This window comes from Osmerus eperlanus, chromosome 13 (genome assembly GCF_963692335.1).
Source record: "Osmerus eperlanus chromosome 13, fOsmEpe2.1, whole genome shotgun sequence".
Taxonomy (NCBI): domain Eukaryota; kingdom Metazoa; phylum Chordata; class Actinopteri; order Osmeriformes; family Osmeridae; genus Osmerus; species Osmerus eperlanus.
In genome coordinates this window covers 118,621-143,679 of record NC_085030.1, presented here as the reverse complement: position 1 = coordinate 143,679, position 25,059 = coordinate 118,621, and the positions used below count along the sequence as shown (strand labels likewise).

Sequence of the window (25,059 nt, the reverse complement as noted above, 5' to 3'; positions counted from 1 at the left end):
TGGGCTCCTCTAGGACGTACGGTAAAGGGCGGGGCAAGGGCAAGGGAAAGAAGAAGAAATACCCCAATCTGAGTGACCTCAAACAGAGCGCCAACACCTCCCGCTCACGCCTGGAGAAGAAGGTCTTCAACAAGTGAGTAGTTAGCCAGCTAGCTGCCTCTCAGACTCCAGAGATGATGAGAGAGAAAGATGAGTGGTAGATTGTGTCCCGAGAGACAACTGACACAGCATACAGATGTTTGAACTGTCCATCGAGACCTGTCATTCAAATTGACGCTGAATTTGTTACTTGATAGATTATGGGTTCATTCATTTATTCATGTATTACTTCATTCATATTTCTCCTTGTGTCTTTGTTCCAGGAGTTCAATGCGGAGAGTCACTGAAGTCATGAATAAAATGGACAAACGGAAACATGAGAAGTTTTCGAACCAGTTCAACTATGCTCTCAATTAACTACAGCTCTTAACTACTGTAGTGACTTTTGTATGCTCGACTTGTATGCCATTTTGATGTCTTTGTATGAGATTTATTTTAGAATTATGTTTTTTTATATAATTTAATGGTTGCCAAATGAAATTATTTATTTTTTACTTGTGAAACTATTTGGAATTCGAAAATGTTTGGCATTGTAATGTCCTCAGGAATTTTTGAAGAATATATTAATGTTGATATTTTGAATTTGTTGCTGTTTTTTTAAGTGTCTTTTTTTGTACAAAAGTGCAGAATGAACACAGGCTGTCCTCTACATTTGACGTATTAAAAATTGAGTGTGTAGTTTAGAACTTGTCAGCCTTGTGGTTTATTTATCTCCTCATACTTGTCCTTCCCTCTTAGTCAAAACCCTAAAGTTTAATACTGATGATATAGCTAACAAATTTGCCTAATGATTGGTTGTGCATCCATCCACTGTGAGAACTAAACAAGGTGGGAATGTTGCATGTGGTTTTATTCCATCATAACATTTAGGTATCAAACCAGTTTGGACTGATTCCCTACAAAATACTGTTCATGTTGAGTAAATATTTAACATTGACAGCTGAGCAATAAAGCATAACATCAAAGCAGTGGGCTAATTCAATTGTTTTACCTAGAGTTGTTGAGCAGCAAAAGAAGCATATAAACTACTGGAACATGCATGCCTCTTTCGAAATGCTGCCAACTGATACAAGTATTTGTTCAAGTAGACACTTTAGGTTGTCTTTTGTAGCCTATATTCCACAAATCATATTTAAACCACCAAGTGGTCATCTTTGTGTGTCTGGCTACATACAGATAGTCGAAACTTTTGTAATGTTTTCAGTATTGACATCTGTACTTCTCTATGGCGACGAAGCTTGGCAGACGCCGATAGGCTGCATAGACTCCAAGGCAAAATACATCACACCGTAGGCTACGTGGTTAGACACTATAGAGCATTATTAGACTGCATATCCAATGCATGTCACATGGATAATTATTCAGAAAGTATAATAAGAAACATGCATAGGCTAGACAAAATATGCCTATTGAGATTGTCAACTTGTAATTTGGCGAAAATACGTCAAGAAAACTTTACCTGTCTGCTTCAAATTAATAAATCTTTAAACGATGATACAAACAAAATATATGTAGCCTAGCCTACGATTACACCTACTTGGATCAGGCCTATAATAATAAAATAAGATAATAATAAAGATTGACATAGGCCCAGTAATAATTATCTTTTGTGTTGATAATATTTCGATGATATTTTATATATAACCTATATATATATATATTTGTATACAAAAGCAACTCGACAATATATACCTATATATAGGCATATTCAAACCAGCGCCAAAAATGTTGATCAAATGTCTTTGTTGAATTTTGCGACAGAAGCATGCATGTGCCCAACAGCCTAAATCATTATTCGTTTTATTTTCACAAAAAAGTTTAAACAAGGTATTCTATAAATGTTCATTTGATAATGTGTGTCCTGTGGAGACGCGCGCTAGACACTATGCGCTCGTGCGTTATTGGCGGACAAGCATTCCTCCGGACGATATTATGGAATGAAACATTTAATATTAATGGGATATGAAACATCAACATTCAAAATAATTCAAGGAGGAGCACTGCAAGAAGACATATTGTAAGTTGTCATGTCGGTATAAATAAAACAACCCGGTCTTAGACCCGGCGTCACCTTCTATTTGTGCCTTAGTGTAATTGCCTAGCCTATGCATTTATCAAACCTACATTTTCTTCATTTATGTGGTTTTCGATAAGCGTAATTAAAATTAATAATAGGCTATGATCTTAATCAAGGCCATGGCGATTATTCATAACAGGGTTTTAAGCCTCACAAGCCTTGTATTTGTAGAAACACATTAATCTTACAAGTTGGTTTGTGCTTTAGGCCTTCATTATAAATAATAGTAGGCCTATTCTTTGTTGTGTCAATAATTAATTGCATTGACTTTTTGCAAACGTGGCAAGTCTGTATGGGCCTATCTGTGTCTCTGTTATCGATGTTCTTCAATAAGACGCATCTCAGGCTTGTGCGCTCCTTAAACGTGTCTCACGCCAAATCGGGAGCCATCTTTACGGGACCACATGACCGAACACTAAACAGTCTTGAAAAACAAGTTTCCGTTTTAATTATCACGATGGGCTTACCCCCTTTACAATCGATCGAGGAAGCCTTTGTCAATGTACTGACCCATCAATGAATCCAAAATCATTCGGCTGAATTTGTTCCTTCAATCTTAAATGCCAAATGTTCATAACATAATAGGCTATAGCTTGGTGTAGGCTAATAGCATACATGACGTGAATAAATTAGCCAGATGCAGGCTTTTTTTTACGTGTAGGCTACATTTTCCAATCTTATTAAGGCTAGGCCTATCAATATTTGAAACTGGACAATTTTCCTTGTTCAGTGTTCAAATGGAATACACTGGTCAGACATGCAATTTTTTGGGAAAAAAGTGAAATACGGTGTTTAGTTTCCAAATGTGTTTTAATTCGCTGCGAGAAAAGAGAAAATAAATCGACTGATACAAAACAGAATCTCGCCTATGCACTAAATACCAATATCAAATTATTCGTTTGCAAAGTGAACTTGTTTATTATCTTATACTTTTGTCTTATCAAAAACAAATTCAGTGAAAGAGCATTCATGACTGCCAATAGGTTTCCAGGAAACTAGAGTGAGTGAATAAATATGGTAAATAATAGGAGAACAAACATGTTTAAAACGTTCACAGTTTAGTTACACAGTACTTACAATATTTCAAGCCATTCCAGATGTAAATGAATGTTTAATATTGATACATAATAATGTCGTTTTTATCTTCAACTTTTTCTAATAATCTTTAAAACTGCATTCAGAATTAAAACCTAAACATATATTTGTTAACAATTGTATTTACACTTTGACCCCGAGTATTAACATTCTATCAAAATAAAAAGTAAAATACATTGTTAGGAAAAGTCCTCTTCGACCTGCAGTGAAGATGTGGGTTCTGTTTTATCGGTAGTTTGTCCTTGACAACAACATGGACACATTTGTAAGTGTGCGTGTGTGTGTGTGTATCTGCCCATCGCTCAGCTAATGCCACAAATAGTAACCTAACGAGGCACGAACGATGATCGTATGACTCACGTAGTGCCTCGGGAAACCGGTCCGACCAAGCTTCTCTGTGCGTTTAAAACTATTAATAATTCATGGTGAACCAAATAATATCACCTTGAAGTCAGTTAATAACACAGTCTGAAATTAGAATTTCTAGTTCAGTCAAAAGTTCTCCGGGACGGTGGGCCTCATTACAGGTGTGAGGTGTAGAAGGCGGGCGCGCCATACGCCTGGGACCCCAACATGAAAGGAGACAGAACCGCGTGACTGGAAAGGAAGGGTAACTGCGTGGTGCACACCAGCCCACCCGGCCCGTGACCCGGATAGCCCGTGTGCATTGACAGGTGACCGCCCATGGGGGGAGACGGGCTAAGGGGGCTAAGGCCCCCCAGTCCGTTACCCTGTCCGTTAGGGCCCCCTCCGCCCCCGCCTGTCGGTGCGCTCGTGTCTGCTCCCGGGTTCTGTTTTTTCCACTTGGTTCGTCGATTTTGGAACCAGATTTTGACTTGGGTCTCCGTCAGGCTGAGTGACAGTGCCAAGTTAAGCCTTTCGCACACCGACAGGTATCGAGTGGACTTGAATTTGTTCTCAAGAGCAACAAGTTGTTCATACGTGAAAGCAGTCCGAGCCCTTCGAGGCTTACCAGACTTTGAGTCCGAGCCAGAGCGCTTCCTCTTCGGCTTAGCTTGATGACTTTGTCCATTCGACTCTGATTGCTGGTTCTGCTGACTACCAGACACTGGGCTCTTGCTCCCATGATCGTCGTCATCGTGGTGTCCTAGCTCCCCTTCACCGTTCCCCGTCACCGCGCTGCTGCTCTCCTCACTACACAACTCGTCCGGGGCCTCGCTGTCAGAGTGTGATCCACGGTTGAAGTCGTTCTCACACTCGTCTGACCTGAACACAAATCCGTCCTCTGGAAGTAAATAAACATTAAATTAAATGTTGTTATTTAGAGTAGGCTATATTTGAAAAACGAATGAAATTCTATCAATTTAAACAAGGTAGCCTAATATTTAAAAAACTTCCCACGCTTCGAAGCCATGTAGGCTATTAGTCAGTGCAGGATAACTTTTTCCAACCAGACTTCTCTTCCAAAAAAGACAGAGTGATGACTAGGCCACTATCTCTCCACTCCACATCACCAAATAAAAACGACAGTATTTATCTCATCATCATAGCTATAGTAAATACGTCATTTAGAAAGGAGATGGGCTAATAGTTTGTCTTCAGTGTGATGTTATCGATTGAATGTCTTGGCATATTTCCAGCATGAAAGTTCTGTAGCCTAATCATAGAGGATATAGGTAAACATTTTAACATTAATAGCCTACATGTCATTCGGAATACCATTTGTATGGGTTTTTAATAACATCTTCATTACAGCTATGCCCTTAACACGCATATAGGTATACCGTCATTTAATTGTTTTTTGATTGAGAATCAAAATTGGCTTAAATTGCTTCAAGTCAACAACCCTTAACTAGAGTGAGCAGTTAACTTTTTCCTTGCCTGGGTCTGGTCTGGCTAATTTTACTACAAGACACTGATCACAGATAAAATGTTTTTAACACCACAGCAAAATCAAACACATTTGCTTTATGAACACAAGAATGCATCATCAGTTGTCTTTCTTCTAAAATAACCTACTGGCAATTGTATTTAGTTGGTTAAACTACGAAGACTGTGACATGTCTTTGACATTATATTGTCTAACACAGAAATCCATAGAAATCCGTTTACGCGCTGGTATGCACGTCCAAATAGTCTGTTAGGGCTATTGTCATAATTTTGTGTGTATAACAACATTTTAACTCAGTGTCTGACATGATTTTATTGTGGCAAGGTAACTTTGTGAGGTGAAGTTATATTGACCAAGCATTTAACAAATAGGACTTTACATTCAATTGACTGAATGCAACATACCTTTTCAGAAACACATCACTGATACATGTCCAGTTTAGGCCTGCCTATTACGCCAACCTAATAAAATAGACCAACCTAGTAAAATTACTGCCCAGGCTTCAGGTAAGAGTAGAGAGACCATTGAAATGCATTGGGGCCATTTTGGTAGATTTTAGCAGCTGAGACAAATATGAATCCATGTCTGTTTTTTAAATCAATATTTACATAATAACTATAATAGCTTTTGATAGTGTAATTATCCGAATTTTAACCTTATAATTTAGATGTCGAAGACGAGTGGGCAAGCTGGCTGAAATGTTCGATAATAGGATATTGATCTGCCGTTGCATGCATGTCACTCTGGGCCGATTCCAACCATTTTCTCGCAACTTTAACCTCGCCAGGCACCTTCAATTAAATGTAATCGAAGGCTTTTAATTGTTTTTTCTTTAGATATTACAAGCCTTTAGTCTGAGGCTATTCAGTGACAAAATCAGCTAAATAGGCTTAGTATGCACCATTTTCAACGTTGGTCCATAGTGAATAAAATACACAACAACAACAACAAAATATCAACAACAAAAAATTATGAACTTCTGTGCTTTCCATTGAAATAGTAGCCTATATGCTCCTACCAAGCTAATTGTAGATCTGACACTAAGGCTGTAGCTGAAACTTCTGCCCCAAATAAGTTCACCAATAAGTTAGTTTCGGAATATAGGCCAATAAGTGAATCTATTCGCCTGTTATCCATCTGACATTTACTAATGCTTTAATGACAAGCACCCTTTCAGGATTTCAGCAATACATTAGATGGAAATATCTAGGCTATAGGCCTGTAAAAAATTATGTCTTTTCTGGCTTTTACATTTTTATTTAGGCTATTGAGATTGTTGGAGAGAGAGAGAGAGAGAGAGAGAGAGAGAGAGAGAGAGAGAGAGAGAGAGAGAGAGAGAGAGAGAGAGGGAGAGAGAGCTAGAGAGAGATTTAACATGGTAATATAGTAGTAGCCTTACAGATTGAATACAACATTGAGGTAATAGGCCTATAATTACATTGACCATGAACTTTATCCTACACTATTAAGTCGATGAAAGAAAGGAGAGATACTCACTTATTAAGCCTGTAGGTTTTTTACACGGGTCGTAATCTTCGTATGACTTCTGATCTAAGGCATGGTTTGAGTCGTCTCCACGGTTCTCTTCCCCAAAGGCGAAGTCAGTGCCTGTCCGGTTGGGATTCTGCTTTTTGCTCGTAAACTTATTTGGGTCCAAAATGTCCAAAACGGAAAATGAGGTGGTCCGGTGAACTGTGGGCATCGCCACCGGAGCCGGTTCCTGTCGCGGCGAATTGTTTCGGCTGTCCCCCTGCTGCACTTCTCTGCCCGCGGGACAAGAGAAAACCGATAGTTCGTTGGCAACGAGCCGCTTCTCCCCGTGGTTGTCCATGCTCTCCGGGGCGGCCACGACGATCACTGCTGTTTGCGCAGCTACACCGGACACAGGCGGAACGATGATGTCCCCAGTCTTCTCCCTATTCATGACTTTCCAGACAGGCGCAGGAGCGCGGTCTTCCTCTGCTCTACTATCAGGTCTACCAGCACGAGCGTTAAACTTAAACCACTATCACAATCGAAAACATAATAGCGCGTGCAATTAGAGTCTGGTTAAGGTCTTGTGTGTTGTGCCTAGAATTCCTGCCCTAACAGTGTTGCCAGATCTTTTCTACCGCTGCTCCCCTCTCTGCGGTACACGCGGATGACAGCAGGTGACCGGGCTCTGTTCGATGTTGATCTCAAGTGCTCAACCCCTTTTTTGGTTTTTAACCGTCCCCCCAGGACCCTCTAACGTTTATGTCGCGCACGCACCTCGCTCTCTCTCACGCCCCCTCCCTTCTCGGTCCGTCGCCAAAACTTAGACACAAGCTACGCCTTATTTATGCATTCATATTCAACTGCGGGTTGTAATTGGCTACAAATTAATCCCATGCTGCTAATAGCCTATTATCTCCGTTTGCGCACGCGAGGCCAACAGAGGCGCAAGGGAGTGAAGGATGGTGGAGCTAGTGATGTACTCAGCTGTCAGCGCGTGGTTTCAACTGAAGTTCACTGGACTGGAAAGAGCCTAAATAGGCTTAGTCTTCCTCCCCCTCGCCTCTGACCCGATCATAGACCACGATAATGATTGTTTTATGAATTATTTACAAGAGAATAAGCAACGATCATCTCTGACTGCCGCTTTGGAAATTATGTTTTAGTAAGAGCCGTATTAACACGAATTCTAAAACAACAAAGGTAAAAAATGACAGTAGCCTACAAAAGCATTATAATAGCAAACTTTACAACTGGTCCATAGCAGCAATATACTACTAGTAGTATAGCCTATTGTAACGGTACGCTATGACTTTTATCAATTGTATAAATATTAGCACAAATTAATTTGGTTATTAATGTTCCATTTGTATACGCCTATATGGCTTCTGATATACTGTTCTTATAAGGAGCCTAATATTAAGGATTTCATCACCAACAAAAAAGCCAACATGATTCACAACGTTATAGTCATCTCTGTCTAGACCCCTCAACTAGACAGCTTTTTCCTGATAAAGTTCGTGCTTGATAACCCTAACCCTAGAAATATTCGTTATCTGTAATGCAAATTATGGGACACTTTCAAAAACTCAATTATGCATTGAATAAACTCATTAATACCACTGTCAGTGAAATATTGATTTCTAATCTGAGACGTCATTATTGTGCCAGAAAATAATAGACCAAAGAATTGGATTTTGATTTAAAACGTGTTTATTCCAATCTCGAACTTAATATTCCATTTAGCCTACTCTCGTTTTATGCACCAAAAATGTTGGCGATGCTATATGACACACTTTGTCGGCGGGTATAGGCTATATATATAAATAAAATAAGGCAAAGCTAAACCTAACAAAATTGGATTTCCCACGTCTGGGGCCTGGTGGCATATACAAGGTCAGTTCTTTGCAATTACCGCGGGCAATGATCCTTTGGAAATTAGAAATTAAAAGTTGGGGAAAATAATGGGTAAAACAATCAGCCATAATTTTGGTGGGGATGAACATGATTATCCTATCAGAGGGGCAGGCCCAGAGGGAGCCGGGAGACAGCCCCCCAGCGCAAGGCCAAGCTTTAATTTAACAGCTATTAGATTCTCATCGTATCTAGTCTCTGTGCCAACAGTGATTTCAATAGTCTGTCTTCGACGTTTTTTAGGTTTTCGCCGTTTGTATGATTAAATATGAAGATAATTGCTTCAGGAGAGGACTAGAGTTTGCTGAATTCGGATACAAATTCAGGCAGCCCATTGATATGACTTTATGAACGTCGCTCAGCCTCCGTAGAGACCAATTCAGACGTAGGCCAATTGATTTGACCTTAATGCATACTGTAACGTTTAGGCTGATGGATGGCCCTACATAACACTGATATCATGGTAAAATGTTTTCAGAACAACCATAGAAAACGTTGTCCCTGTGTCTGTCGGTCACAGTAGGATCAAAGGCAATACTGCCACCTTACTTTGGCCGTATACCCGGCTCATTCTGACACATATAGCCTAACTCTATCTGACACGACAACAACGTTTTCTTCCCTACTTTTGTACCACGAGCGATTGGATTGGTTTAAGTACCTTCAAAATTAAACAAAATACTGTAAGGCAACGTCACGTTAATACACTGGTCCAATTTTGTGCATTGAATTAACCAACATTTCATACTGAGGTCCGCGTGTGTCCGGAGGTCTTGCCGTTGCGCGGCAGATTGAGGGGTGTTGGTGTCATAATTAGAATTTCCACGTTTCTGCTCGCAGTCTATTCTCCAGATTTAGATGTAGCACGCCCTTCCATTTGCATGTAAATAGTATCTTTCAAGGGTTCCTCTGGGACCCTCGTCCCAGGAGCTCCCTCAGCCAGAGGCTACTTTCATGCGCGGCAGCCTCGCGTCTATCTAAACAGACACTTCAGAGGGGTTGCCCGTGACGTCGCGTGAATTACCGACAGGGATCTGTCAATTATCTTCACGTTAATCACTGAAGTTAGATCTCACGGCACCGGCATCAACGGCAGAGAGTCATCTGTTGTTAAGAGACAATAGTCTGGTCCGCACGTGGGCACCGGCTCTCTGTGTTACTATAACAAGTGATTAAATAAAACAAAAAGTGTCACACACACATACGCACGCACGCGCGCACACTCACACGCACACACACACACACACACGCACGCACACACACCCACGCACACACACACACACACACACACACACACACACACACACACACACACACACACACACACACACACACACACACACACAAACAAATAGATGTCTGTTTCATTCAAGGAAAGTGACTGTGCCAGATAAAATGATATTTGTGTGTTGTAAATATACCTTTTAGCTTATATCACAGCCTTCATAAAGCCTTTTTTAGATCCAGGTGTCTAGAAACCGAAAGACAATGTGTCTTAAGTGTCTATCCCAGTCAAAATAAGATCAGACATATCTACACTGGCATCATATGGTAAAGAGATAAATCCAGTATGTCAATCTGGCTCATACAAGTTAAACAGACGAATATAATGCAAAGCACCTAATATAAAAAGAGTTACATGTTACTGCTCTCTTGCTAATGGGAGGGAAGTCACCTGCTCACCACATAAACACACACGCACACATGCACACTTATGCAACCACATTACTGCCTCTAAAACACCCACGACACACAAACACACGCATACACACACACACTCACACTCCAATGTTAACACACACAGGCACACACACCACCAGCGTCTCCCTCCCTAATGATCTTAATTAAGGTTAACGAGCTTGGCTCAGCCCCCAGATTATTAAATTAATCTGATCATATAAATGAATCATAATTAGTATAATTAGTAGCTGAGACATTCCTCACAGATGAAACAGCTCTCCACATACTGCCACCAGCACCACCCCCTTCTCTCTGCGCTCGAGGTACACACTCACAGACAGGGAAACAAGCTAGACCGGCCTGCAGGGTTTGATTGAATACCAGGGTCAGAGTCCTTTGTTGTGAATCAGCTTCTACAGCATCTATGTGTGCCTGCTCATTCCTCTGTGTGGACGGATATGATGTGTGGGTGCATGTGTGTGTGCATGTGTGTGTGTGGGCGGCGGGCGGGGGGGGGGGTCATCAGGGTTTAGGATATGGGTCGGGGGGAGTAGGCTGGGTGTGTAGTTCAGGAGAGTGGACGATGCAGGGCAGTTTAAATATTTCAAATGAGGTCTGAGTGGTAAAACCCTGACATCGCCGTAGCGATGGCACATGACAGTTAAAATGAGCAGAAATCAATATTCTGACCGGGTGTCCTGCGCTGATAAGAGCCGCCAAGACAATGTTGACTATTAAACTAGACAGCTTGAGATATTACACTATTAGTTATGCTATTTTTAATAATCTATAATATTTGGGCAAAATTAATTAATTCTGTGGGTCAGATAGTATCGGCTGTGTGGATGAGGTCGACGGGAGCTATTAAGGCTGGTAATGAGAAATCTGAGGACGGAGGCCAGTCAGGGACATACTTTATATATATAAATATATAAAACACTGAAGGGAGGAAGAGAGGGAGGAGATGACGAGTGCAGGGAGGGGAAGAGAGGTTCAGTTGAGAAAAGAGAGGGATAGGAGCGGGAGGGTGACAAAGAAACACAGACATGTATTCCGTGCATACATGTATTTACGTCATAAATAGAGAGACCCGGAGAGGAGAGGAGTGAGATGTAGGGGATGACAGATGATGGAGGGAGGGACAGGTAGCTAACACGGGTAGCTATCTCCCTTCTACTGGAGAGAGTTATGTAGGGGGAGAGCAGAGAGGAGTGGAGCAAGCTCCAGGTAACAGAGGGCCCTGGACAGAGCGCATGGAGGGGAAGAGACCTCCTGTTCCCATCAGCAGTAGTGGGGAGGAGTGCGATCCACAGGGCTGCGGTCGGTAGGTCTGAAACTCCTCCACGCTCCGTCGCTCATGTTTCCTGTTCCAGCTCTGCTATTGGCTGAGCCAAATGCTGGTGGGGCAGAGGCGAAGGGATGTTCAGGGTGAAGGAGAAGGCCATGCCACGCATCCCTGGCCCCTGATTGGAGGTCACCACGGTGTTCGCCCTGGTAACGCTGGGCAAGATGCTGTCTGATTGGCAGATATCACACTCCAGCAGTGTTGGTATTGTACTGATAGTTCTAAGTGTGTTTTGTTTTAGTTCCTCAGTTTTGATATGTTTAGTAAGTTCTGCTTGACTAAAAAATGACACTGCATCACTAGTTTTCAGATACAAACGAATAGTTTTATTTCTATGAGAAGTTATTTAACAGTGATATATCTAAGCCTTAATTGGATAGAGGTTGTTAACAACAGTTGTTATTTGGTTAAATACCTTACACAGATGAGTAGACCTGGTCTCTCTACATGCTTTTTATTGTATTATTGAATCGTTATTTAACGAGGCAGGCCAATTAAAACAAATACAAATGAAAAATACAAATGACAAATGGCCTCCTGTGGAGCAGGGGGCAGGAGAGAGAGACAGAACGTTGTCAGTGGACACACAGGGCCAAAGAGAAAAACATCAGTGTTCTCTGTTTATGAGTCCATGTTTGGTCAGGAGGTCAAACCGGTAGAATATAGGTGACAGAAGTATCTGTTGTTCCTCAGCTCCAGTCAGTGTCAGAGTTACAGCTCATCCTCTCAGAACGAAGGGTTTAACGTGCTGGAGTACAGAACTGGTCACTGATTGGTTTCTGGTTTATTGGAGGTTGACCTGGAGAAGTTACTTTGCCTGGCAATAACTCTGCCTTTATTAGACCCAAGGGCTAGAGGCTAATAAAATGTTGGTTTACTACCCCAGGGCAGCGCCGCCCCACCCGGGTTGCTGCTTGTTGTCCTGGCCTAGTCTCTGCTGGTCAGATCCAAGGGCTAGGAAGTGATGTAGTTTATAAACCAGACTCCAGCAGGAAGATATGGTCAGTAGTTCATAATTAGCTCTGGAGAGGATTCCTAAGAAACTGTCATATCAACCTGCTGATTGGCCATCTTGTTAACGTCAGATCCAATCAAACGCGAAAATGTGAGCATGAGACGAGATAATTAATACAGCATGTTCCACTGAGAGACAATTATACAGCATCTTGACTCACTGACTCTGTCTCTGGGTAGCTGGGCATAGCATTGTCTGACAATGCATCACTATTTATGGTATGTCATTGTCATAACAGTCATTTACACAGTTAACCTTTGCGTCGCCGCTGTTGCGAAACTTAATGATGATGATAACAAGGAATTGGACTTCGCCAAATGCTTGAAACTAATTTAATCACCCACAAAGACAACCAGCTATCTGTCTCTGTTCTCTCTCAGCCACCCCTTTTTCTGATAAGTTGAAATGAATAAAAATGGTTAATATCCCTCAGTGTTGGTAGATGTAATCACAGCTCCTCATTCAGAGATGCCCAGGTTTATAAAACAACAAAATTCACCTCAGAGACAGACAAACTAATCAATATGTTTCCTGTGATAGGCCCACTGTTCTCTCAATACAACCCCCCCAAATGTGTTCGGGCTTTCTAATACATCATGGCTTGAAGCACATTCACTCACAGAAAAGCAAGGACAGGATAGGAGAAAAGCAAATAAAGCCAATAGTGTTATCAACAATTTAGCACACTGATATGGTATTGATTTCCTTCAATGGCGTCTTCTATCTCTCCAACACAATGTATCCACTCTCCTGCACGCAGCTTTTATGGCTGAACATATTCCCCTTAGACAGGGGCTATCAAACACACACACACACACACACGCACACACACGCACACACACACACATTCACACACACACAAACACACACAGATTCAGTAACAATCCTGACTCCAGGTTAGTCTTGTTATGAACCTGTGACCCTCCTCGTCCTACATTATCCATACTTCTGACCTGGCAACTCCCATCTCCACCACTGCTCACACACACACACACACACACACACACACACACACACACATACATACACACACACACACGCACAAACACAGACTGAGCTTTGCTGATGTCTACAACAATAAAAAGGGCCAGGACAAGTAGGAAGGACAGTGGTGGAGAGGTGATAACTATAGGGAGATGGTAACTACAGAACAAGAAGCACCACCCTCTTCACACACTTCTAAACTCAGACGTCCAGCACAACAGCCAAAAGAAAAGAAACTTGTTTTATGGCAGGATAAATGATCTTCTGCCCCAGGCCTTGTCACCGGTTGAATATATTTATACAGAGGCGCTATTCTATCCATCATAGATTAAGTGGAGGCTGTAGCAGGCCTGTAAGACTGTGTTAATCACCAGAGGTTGGTAATTACAGCTCTTCCACGGCTCTGCCGATCCTCCAGCACTCTGCTGCCTATTGTTCATTAAGATCCTGCCCATTAAAGGCCTAATTAACAATTAGCATAAACATAATTAGTGAATGGTGACATTTCACTTGTTTCATTGTTGAAATAATTTCTAGAAATTGCCCTTGGAGAGCTTCTGTCAGAGAGCTATAATGGCAGCCGTTTGTCAGGAAGAGAGGGTGACAGTCACTTGCTGTGTGTGTGTTTGTGTGTGTGTCTGTGTGTTTTCACAGCAACATGCCATCACAGGCTTTTGGAGGCCAAAAGACACACACACACACCCCTGTCTGGCCCTGTGTATGTGTGTGTGAGTGTTTGTGGATGTGCATTGCATGTGTGTGATAGCATCAAGTCCCTGACTTCAGTTAAAACAATCTACTACATTCAGTAGACTGAGCAGCAGTCGGTGTGGCATCCATTCAGTCGAGATAAAGGTCAGGATGTCTGAGCCTTTTCATCCCACTTCTCTGCAACTCCCTGTTTGCCTTCTTATCCCACTCTCCCCGTCTCTCTTTCTCTTTCTATCCCTCGTTCATTCTCTCTTTTTGTTCACCTTTCTCCCTATTTCTATCTTCCCTTCTACTGTTATGGTGGACAATTCTAGCGGCACTGTGTAAATTTGAATAGTCAAGAGATGGCGGTTACAATAAATTTATTTTGCTTGTACAAATCAAGATTTAACAAAGTACTTTGTGATCAGTCATAACGAAGGAGGTGCTAGCCACAGGTCGTTCGCCAGAGTGATGAAGAACAATCATAAACCCCTGCCTTATATAAACTTTAGATCAAATGATTCCTCTGAACTCTGTTGATTGGTCAGCACTGCTCAGTGACAGTTTGACTTCATATCAAGTTCCCACGGTTCTTTAATGTGGCCTCTCTCCCCAAACCAGTAGATAGTAAAACCACAGGAGTTCACCAGTCAAATGGTCAACTGTCCTTTGTGTGGGCAACTTCAAACAAGTCTACAGGAAGGGTCAGAGCAGTTTGATCAGTTAACAATACAATTGAATCCACATTGTCTCCAGACCAGCTGTCTCATCCTCCCCAGGTGTCATAAACTGCAAATGGCATCTTTACCAAATGGAGTTGACTCTTCTTAATCAACTTTAGACACATTCCTCATATATAAAACACACACATTATAACTGTATTCCAAAATTTCCACGACAATTCCACTCTTTTTTTTTTTTTTTTACAATAGCATAAACCCAAACAATTAATCAAGAAAAAATTAAAAAATTCAAACATTAACATAAGAAATGCTAGTCTCAAGACAAAACCCATTGTACCCCGTACACCACAAAGTCCAGGTTGTCGGAACGGATGCCATCTTCAGTTGGCTTGTAGACAAACTTCTTTCAGTCAGTGTAGTCGAGTCCAACCAATTTCAAACGACGATCAAATTGCTCAGGGCAACTTTCAACGACACTGCACTTCGCGTACAGCTCGGAAATTTCCTTGGTACTACGCAGAACGCGTATCCTCTGCTTCCGTCTCCAGACAAGGTGCACGCTTGCAATGGTTAGCGTGTATCCACGTTGCTCTCCCCTCCGATCTTAACCGCCGGATTAGTCGTCAGGAGAATCTGGTATGACCCCGTCCACCTTGGGTTTTACCAGGCGTTTCAGGTCCTTCACCACGATCCAGTCATCTGGTATCAAATCATGCAGCGGTCCAACCACCGGATGAGGAATAGCCTCCTTCACCTGCCTGTGAATCTCACACAAAGTAGACTCCAAAAAAAGGTTGCACAGTGATAAACAAGCACATTCTCACAGAGGTCAGTTAAAGGTAACTGACTTCTTGTCGTCTGACTTAGTCTTCAAATTTCTGTTCTCTCATTCAACTGAAGTGATTAACACAATGTTGAATCCTATCAACACCAAAATAACTTCCATAAACAAGTGTGACCCATTATCATTACATAACCTCAAAGAAAAATCCCATCGAAAATAATCTAAATTAACAAAAGCTTGATCACTGAGCCCCTGAGAAGTCTAAAACTTCTTCCCATCAACAATCATTAAACAGTATCACTTCTCCAAAAATTGAACTCTACAAAATCCATCTATCAATACCCAAATAGTTTCTCTAACCTTAACTGTGAAGCTTATCGTGTTTAAATTCCTTTTCTCATAATACTTGTCCCACATATGAAGTATTAACAAAATGACTATGCATCCATTACAAATCCTCTTGTATGCTAAAATAATGCATTCTTCTTGATATCACACAAACTGTAGAGGCATGATCTTTCCATGTGTTAACTTAGCAAAATCTCAAGATAAATGTTTTATGCAGACCATACAACCTCCATTTTTTATTCTCATATCCTTCCTTTTTCCAAAACGCATTTTCTTGTGGATTAGTCCAAGTTCGAATCTCCATTCCACCATTCCTTTCTCCATCTGTCCGCTGTATTCTGTAATTCTTATCAAATATACTCAAACAAAACAAAATTCTCACTCTGGGTTAAATACAGTCCAATACTTTCAACTCAGCAATATCATATCAGACCCTCACAATCCTATCACAAATCCAAACTACTGAAGCTAAATTCATAAAACCATAAAACCCCCATAGTCACTCTCTGTTTGGATCAGTCAGTCATCAGTCAGTCATAAATTCCTAAACGTCATCTCTTCCTCTCTAAGAAGCCTGCGCTTCCCTTAAAGAATCTGTAACAAATGTTGTATCAAGTTCACACAACAATTTTCCTCAAAAGAGTCCTGTAAGCCCAAATTTGTCAAGTTAGGCTCATCCGGACATAGCAACATCATCTCATCACTTCTTGTAAACATACGTATCAAAGACATATTCTAGTTAGTTCATCAATGCATTCAGGCAATCTAGAAACTGCTCCAGCTAGTATCAGCACTAGCATTTTCCCTGTGGAATAATCATAATTGTTAGAGTGAATTCCACATTTGCATACAGCAAGTTGTGTCCCAGATCAAACTAAGAAACTTCCTGTTTCCATACCTTTCCCAAAATCATATGTAACACCAATGATGTATTTAACTATCAGTAAATATTTTAACTCTTTTCCCTTTTATGAATTAACAAGCTTACACTGAAGCAACCAACTTTTGAACCAATTTGTATAAAATAAAACTATTTTAGAAAACAACCAAATTACCCCATCTTTTAGTCTCATATTATCTTTTCTTATAAAAACCTTTAGGAACAGTTCAAATGAATACCTTTACATTTCAGATTCCCTTTTAATTTTTTTTTCTGTATTTAAATTCACCAAATCAACTCTCTCTTTTTCCAAGACATGTAGAAAACCAGCATCACTACCCTAAACCAGAATTTAATCTGTATGATTCCAAAATAAAACATAGACCATAAAATATTCTTAATGTAACCATTAGCCAAACTTATACCCCATCTATATTTCTATATAGGTTAGATAGGTAGAACTTCATAACTTGCTTTGGCTGCAGTCCAGAACAAGCTACTTCGTTCCAACCATCACACCACAATTTATCAGACTTAATGAGTCTTCCCAAATTATTTCAAAACCAAATTATCATAACCCTCTTTATGAACCAATACCATAATAAAACAACCTCATCACAGCCTAACTGTTTATCCCAAAACATTGTACCATGCCCTTAAGACAAAAGAAAATATAAACTCTCCCTTTTTCTTTTTAAACCTTTAAATTCACAATTTAACATAAACCCGTAAAACAAAACCTTATTCTTTAACTCCTCAAAAGTTTTATCAAAGCATGTAATGTATACACCTTTGAATATTCCTATATTTACCAGCTATCTCAATTACTCTTTGTTAGTGAATCAACTCAAATAAACAATCGCGCATTTCAAAACTCGAATCAAACAAACAGCGCCCTCTGGAACAAAGCAAAAACTCTCAACCTTTTTTCATTTCTTTTAAACAACACAGATGGTTGGCGTTTACCATCTATTCACTTAATTTTGCTAAAGTATAACTTTTCCAATCCAATTAGAACTAATTTATGAACCAGGGTCTAATTTCTGCATTTTACTGAGTACCATCACACATCACAGATTTTCCGCTCGTAAATACAAGTTCTGGTCTGAAAGGCTTCTACCTCCCAGTTTGGCTAGGAATTTAGAACAAATGTTAAATCATACATTCGTAAACCACCAAACTTCAAATTCATCTAAACGGACACATCTTTCACCATTAATACTCACATAAGTATGCAGAATTACACCCTCTGGGATCACCTTTGTAAAACTCATCGTAACGGGACTTTTTTTTTTTGTAGCCCCCACCTTTTCTCGGAATTTCTGAAACTCATTTAAAATGTCCTCAAACAAACAAAAACCTTGTTAGCAAATGTCTCAAAATACTCATCACCCAACATATTTCAAAAATAACCAAATTAATATGTAAAATTCGCTCCAAATTGATCTATTTCTCTAAATTTTCGTCTTAGTCAATTTCTCAATTTCCATCTGCGCATGCGTCATGCGGTTACTCATCCTGGATCTCAAATATCAAGCTGCAATTCCTTTACTAGCCTGTACCCGCCTGTCGGTCTGTTAGTTTGTTAGCCAATGTCGTTGCCATAGTTGCAAATTCAACTTCCTGGACTCTCCTTTGTCTCAGGACAGAACAAAATGCACTTCCTCCACGTTTTCACCATTAGCCATTAACCAACAGTCACAGCCTGGATTTTCTTTACAAGTCTATCAACCATTAGTACTATTTCAATTTCCACATAAAAATTAGGCTCCGAAATCTACATATGCACCTAATATCACTCGTCAGAGAATGACAGTTTACCCATGTATTAGCATTCTGGTTGGACAAAGCTTCAACTTCAAGTCCATTTAAATAGGTAAATATGAATACCACCAAACCCAACACATTTCAACAAATCATCTCAGCAGCAATAAACACACATATGTAGTACCTTTGCCCTTAACAACAATCGCAATTCAGTCTCTCTAACTAGTTCCCCTTGTATACACTTCAGTCCCTCGGACTGGCTCAATCTTTCTAATCACTTCTTCATAACCCTTTACATATTTCTTTAAACAACAGTAACATCTGTGAACTCCCACAAAATTAAAAATTAAACCATCGAACATTTCCAGACATAAACAAAAATATTCCTTAAACAACATAACATTTCCGTTTGAACACATAACTTTCTATAAAAGTTTCAATAACCCCGGGATTGTAATTCTTAAAATGAATACCGCTTTTATTGCCAAAACTGGCCTTTTACCAATTATCCTACCCAAAAACTAAATTTCCAGCACGTTATTCAATAACGAATCAAGCTCATAATATAGAAAATCGGTCTGTACATAATTTCCAAATCAAGAGTATGGCAACTCACAATATTTTCTTAAGTTTGACAAAGAAACAGAAACACACATCTGTTTTCCAACCAATATACTTCTCAATTCAACGTCAAATTCTCTATAAAATGAGTGATGTTTTTTTTGTTTTTTTGCACTCATGTGTGGGCCACTGCACGCAGAATGAGCTTCACTGAAAGAATCAAGCCGCTAGGCTCAAGCGCATGCGCCTCTTTTCAAGTGGAGAATTCAGTCAAAGAATATACATTAGCATTTTCAAAACAGAATGTCTCCGTCTTCAAAAACAAATGCCTTCTGGCGGTAATCAGACCGATGTAAAGTCTAACATCAAATATATAACGGTTAACAGAGTTGTAAAACAATATAACAAGTCAATCGTCTCTCCTCTACCAACAGTGTCATAACCGATAAACATTGTACGTCACCAGTTCGGAACTCAACTTCCGGTCACGAACCCCTCTGATTTGAGAGTTCGCTCACAATTTCTAGAAAACTTTCAACAGTGATGACACGTCTCCGGACATTCACGTACATTTTGCCTAAATTCCCACAATTAAAGCACGCATTTTGGATTGACCATACCTAGCAATTCGTGTTGGCCTACATGTTTTTCAACAGCATGTCAACACGCTCGGCATCAGCTTTGACCATAGCCCACAACACCACTTATTCCAAACACAAAAGGGACTCAAACCCTTTGTTCCGGAGAGGACTTTAACCTCTCCTTCTTTGAAACACAGTATATGCAATCGCAAGTCAAAGCACAAGCCTCAATCTTTGCGGGAATCCAAATCAAATCTATAAACAAATTCCAGGATCCTGCTTTCTTGACTTTTCCTAGATATAACCGGCTGTCAGAAGACATCGGAGTCATAGAGAAATGGCAAATGTCTGACCTCATGTTCATATTCTGTTCTCGCATTCCCGCAAAACCTCATGCGCCTGCGCATCCTGCCGCAACACCCCTGGCTGCGGATGAGGCGAAATTTGTTTGCGGAACAGCCAGAAAATATCAATCGTGAATCTGTGGGGAAATAGATAAAAAATTCCCCACACTATTCTGTCCTAATATTTCTTTATCCCTCTACCTATCTTCATCCAATCAGAAAAAGCTCTCCAATCAGGCTAAAATCTATTCTTTTCTCCACTTAAAAAAAAATCGTGTATCTATTTCTCCCCACGAACCTATTTCGCAATACAATAAGGTCCTTAAAACAAAACGACCCCACAATCGAAAATCCACATTTATCAATCCATATTTGCATTTGCAATAAACTATCGTTACCATACTTTTGTTTCATGTAATCGATGTTTGGACAGGTCAATTCTGCCTCCAGACCATTCATTTTTTAGAATTACAATCCATAAACGATAACCAACGACGGAAAATAAAGACACAATTACCCCTTTTCTTTTCTAAAAACAATTAAATTCCGACTTCACAACTTTCAATGAAAATAACTGCACAATCATAAATTACAAATATTCAAACCGAAAATTAATTAAAATTTTGATTTTTGTAATTTGTATATAGCTTGAATAGTAGACACCATTAGTTATTCTTTTAACCTCAAAAAACATATAAAACAAAAATGAACACGTGTGTAAAAAACTCAAACCTTTGTTTTGAAAATCCCTCAGGATACATCCTTTTCTTTTTTGTTCTCCACCTTCAGGGACTCAAACCCTTTGTAAACACTCACTCACACAGCTGATTTCCTCACAAGTATACTTTTCTCTCGGGACTTAGAATCACGTTTAGGCCGTTAATAAATAAGAACTGCACCAATGCCAATACAATTTCTCAAACTATCACTAACCCAACATATTCTAATCCTTAGGGTCTCAAAAAGACACATAACACGATATAACATGTGAATTTATCTCCCTCTATGTGTTTGTTTGTCAACAACACTAACTCTATGTGTGTCCGTCGACACACTTTTGCAGACATTTTTTACGACTTTCACGTAAAAGATAGGTTCAACAACCTTACCTTATTAATTCGTACGACTTTACACGTACAAGATAGGTTCAACAACCTTACCTTATTAATTCGTACGACTTTACACGTACAGGACAGTTTTACCTCTGCCCAATTACTTACTTAACCGAATTATTGACAATAGCCTAAAAAAAACACACATTTAGACAATTCAATATCACACAGTAACCAAAGGAATATCTCACCGGTTCTTTTGAAGATCCCGCGTCAGCCACAAAACGTCCAACGGGCGCCCCCCCTGGCCCTGCTGTCTCACGCATGGCGGAAGGAAAGGCGGCTTTTTGCCGGAAGATCAATTCGCCGAGAGGAGCCGCCTGCTGAACGCCGTAGACCAATGAGGATCCCGTACTCGGCCACCAAGTGTTATGGTGGAAAATTCTAGCGGCACTGTGTAAATTTGAATAGTCAAGAGATGGCGGTTACAATAAATTTATTTTGCTTGTACAAATCAAGATTTAACAAAGTACTTTGTGATCAGTCATAACGAAGGAGGTGCTAGCCACAGGTCGTTCGCCAGAGTGATGAAGAACAATCATAAACCCCTGCCTTATATAAACTTTAGATCAAATGATTCCTCTGAACTCTGTTGATTGGTCAGCACTGCTCAGTGACAGTTTGACTTCATATGAAGTTCCCACGGTTCTTTAATGTGGCCTCTCTCCCCAAACCAGTAGATAGTAAAACCACAGGAGTTCACCAGTCAAATGGTCAACTGTCCTTTGTGTGGGCAACTTCAAACAAGTCTACAGGAAGGGTCAGAGCAGTTTGATCAGTTAACAATACAATTGAATCCACATTGTCTCCAGACCAGCTGTCTCATCCTCCCTAGGTGTCATAAACTGAAAATGGCATCTTTACCAAATGGAGTTGACTCTTCTTAATCAACTTTAGACACATTCCTCATATATAAAACACACACATTATAACTGTATTCCAAAATTTCCACGACACTACATCCCTCCCACACATCCTCACCAGAGATGGACACAACATGTAGATTATCAGGAAATCAAGGCATGTAACATTCATGTATGTGATTATTGATATGAAATACATCAACAGCTCCTTGCTATTGAATCCCTCACTCAATTACAGCATCCGATGACTACCAACCTAAATCCAAACACCAATCAGAATTCAAATGAGCATTTATTAGTAGTGACAGGTGTCTGCTGTCTCCAGGACAACCAAACTACGTAGCCAGTCGACCTTGGTTCATCTGTGATTGGCTAGCATGTCCAGGGCTTGCCTGTGGTTGGTGGAGCTGGTTGATGATATGAATATGGATGGGGGACAGTGATGAGATACTTCTCTAATGTAGAAGAATGTTCTGAGTGACACTGACAGAGATGGGATGTGACAAAACACTTCTCCTCTCCGCTCCTCTACCATTCTTCGGAAGTATTTTCTGTTGTATCTGCAGGTTTATTTACCTCACTCATATAATAGAAAAATAAACTGCATGGGTCTTTTCACTGGAAAAAATGGAAGAAGGCAAAAGAGGGGAGAAGTGAAGCAGGAGAGAAGAGCAGTGAGAGGAGAAAACCCGGTCTCATCTGAAGACCCCAAAAACAGCAAATTTCTAATTTCCGCTTTGTGGGCGAGCTGTCTAATTGCTCCTTAGTTTCGCCAGTCAAGTAATTCTCAGCGCTGTCTTAAAAGCAGCCACTAGTGGTTAGGGCTGGGCGGCTGGACCCCTGCTGAACAATACTGACATTTCATCACCAGCAGCGGCTGAAGGAGAGGGGGTACCACTCAGCTCCTTCTCCTCTCGAATGGGCAAGCAATCTTCAGAAAATTAACTCTGAAAAGCTGTGGAAGAGGCGCACGATGCATCACCACAGAGTCTGTCAGCCTCACAACTATTAGAGAGAGAGGGTGAGAGCTGCGTGTGTGTGTGTATGTGTGTGTGTGTGTAGTCCTGTCATCTCATCTGTGCTGCCCAGACTTATCCTCCCCTACCAGTCCAGTACGAGACTGCATAGGCTATACAGAAGTGTGTGTGTGTGTTGCTGGCCAGGCTACGTAGCCTCTCAGGGATTTATGTGTGTGTGTGAGTGTGTGTGTGTGTGCCACCCTCTCACCCAGGCCTCATTTGACAAATGTGCCCATTTACCTCCCATCTGAACGCCTGCAGACACACGCTGGCCCTATGATGGATGAGTCTGAGGCAGATAGATCCAAAACTTCAATTGGACTGAAAATGTACACCATTACCCCAATCTGTCGACCTCTTTGGGCCTGTTCTCGGAGCAGAGAGGAAATAGGAAGAAATCATTAAAGGACGTGCAGTTTCAATCTGTTAGTAGACTGTAGCAGTTTCGCTAATGGGAAGGTGCTTTGGAGGAGGAGAGGGTTAGTGAAGAAAGACAGAGAAAGTGTATAACTAGCACCTATACTGGCTCAGTGGTGTGTACAGTGTGTGCGTGCTTGCGTGATCATGCGTGTGTGTGTGCATTTGTCGGCCTGTGTTTTGGTGTGTGTGCACGTGTCTGAGTGCATTTGTACGTGTGTCTGTGTGTGTGTGTTCATTGTCAGTAGCAGTGTTGTTTTGTGATCGTTAAAAAAGAAAGGACAGGAGGCCAGACACTGGCAAGGTCAGGCCCACCTTGTTGTCTAGGAGATGGGGACCAAAGATAAACACACCCCATCGCCATCTACACCCTTCACTCAGGTCAGCAACAAAAGGATGTGAATACAATAGTACCTGTATGTAAATATAGCTACAGCAAAGGAGGAATGCTTAATAGCGTAGAAGCGTTAGCCTAGCCTAGTGTGCTAACGAGGCCCTCAGAGGAACCTATTGATTTTAATTACAGAAGGCTGCCCAGAGGGACCCAGCCACCTAGCTGTTTGTTTAGCCTTGGTGCCAAGCACCCATGATAAAAATCACAGGCCTAATTATGCCCATAATCAGCTCTGATTGGCTGCTGGCTCCAGGGCCTGTCTATATGCTGGGAAGAGATGGGGGGTGGGGGGGGTGGAGGGAGGGAGGATTTAGTGAGGAAGGGATGGAAGGAGAAAAGGAAGACATCAGAGGTAGACAGACTAGTTAAAACGGACGGACGCCACTAGAATTCCTAAACCCCCACCTCCCTCCATCCACCTCTCTCTCCATCTCTCTTTTCTGACTGGTTTCCTGTGACCATCCTCTCCAGAGGAGGGGAATCAGCCTCATTCCACTGTACTGCCAATGCTATCCAGTTAAATTCAATAAAATTCAATCTTATAGTAAATTGTGTTCTATTCTATTCAGTTATCTATTGTATTCTTTATTCTATTTTATTATGCTATCCTGCATAATTTAGTATAATTGGGTGTGCTCAAGCCTTCGGCGAGAGCACAACCTTTGTTCTCTCACATATATATTATTGGGTGTGCTTTGCCTTCGGCAAGGGCACAACCTTTGTTCTCTCACATATATATTATTATTATTATTTTTATTTATTTTTGCCCCCCTAAAACTCAGTCAATATTTGGCCTACATAGACAACGTAGGTGTCAAAAGTTTCTTCTTGGTAGCGATTGAGTTGCTTCTATTGGAATTTACGTTCCGTTGCATGGTTTAGGCTGAAGTTAAGTTTTTGTGGCGAAAAGTGAAGCTAACGGTAGCTAATTTGCTAGCCACAGTCACTGACGTTACTAACGTCACTAACGTCACGAAAACACGCGTGACTACCTTTGGCAGAACATTCGTTTCGCATCTGTTAACTTGGGGGATAGCTAGGCTAACTATAGCTTTACTGCAAGGCAGCTGCAGAAACGC

At 40.8% G+C, this 25,059-nt stretch overlaps 2 protein-coding genes across 2 annotated transcripts in view; one reads left to right on the top strand and one right to left on the bottom strand.

Moving 5' to 3' along the window:
• Window positions 1-1,041, top strand: part of uvssa (UV-stimulated scaffold protein A) — a 23,788-nt gene extending 22,747 nt beyond the window's left edge. Inside the window, exons 14-15 of the mRNA XM_062476889.1 lie at window positions 9-133; window positions 363-1,041. Coding sequence (XP_062332873.1) covers window positions 9-133; window positions 363-456 — 219 coding nt within the window. The 3' untranslated portion in view covers window positions 457-1,041. The remainder of the gene's footprint in view (window positions 1-8; window positions 134-362) is intronic.
• Window positions 1,042-3,792: 2,751 nt separating this feature from the next.
• Window positions 3,793-7,047, bottom strand: nkx1.2lb (NK1 transcription factor related 2-like,b). Its single transcript, XM_062476888.1, has 2 exons — window positions 6,621-7,047; window positions 3,793-4,517 (listed from the first exon to the last, which is right to left on the bottom strand). Exons 1-2 carry the CDS (start codon window positions 7,045-7,047, stop codon window positions 3,793-3,795), a joined length of 1,152 nt encoding a protein of 383 aa, XP_062332872.1.
• Between the last annotated feature and the right edge of the window lie 18,012 nt (window positions 7,048-25,059).

Coding starts and splice junctions, on each gene's coding strand:
- nkx1.2lb (XM_062476888.1), bottom strand. CDS start 7,047: ATGAATAGGGAGAAGACTGGGGACATCATCGTTCCGCCTGTGTCCGGT. Junction 4,518..6,620: donor AAAACCTACAGGCTTAATAA/GTGAGTATCTCT, acceptor ATTTACTTCCAG/AGGACGGATTTGTGTTCAGG.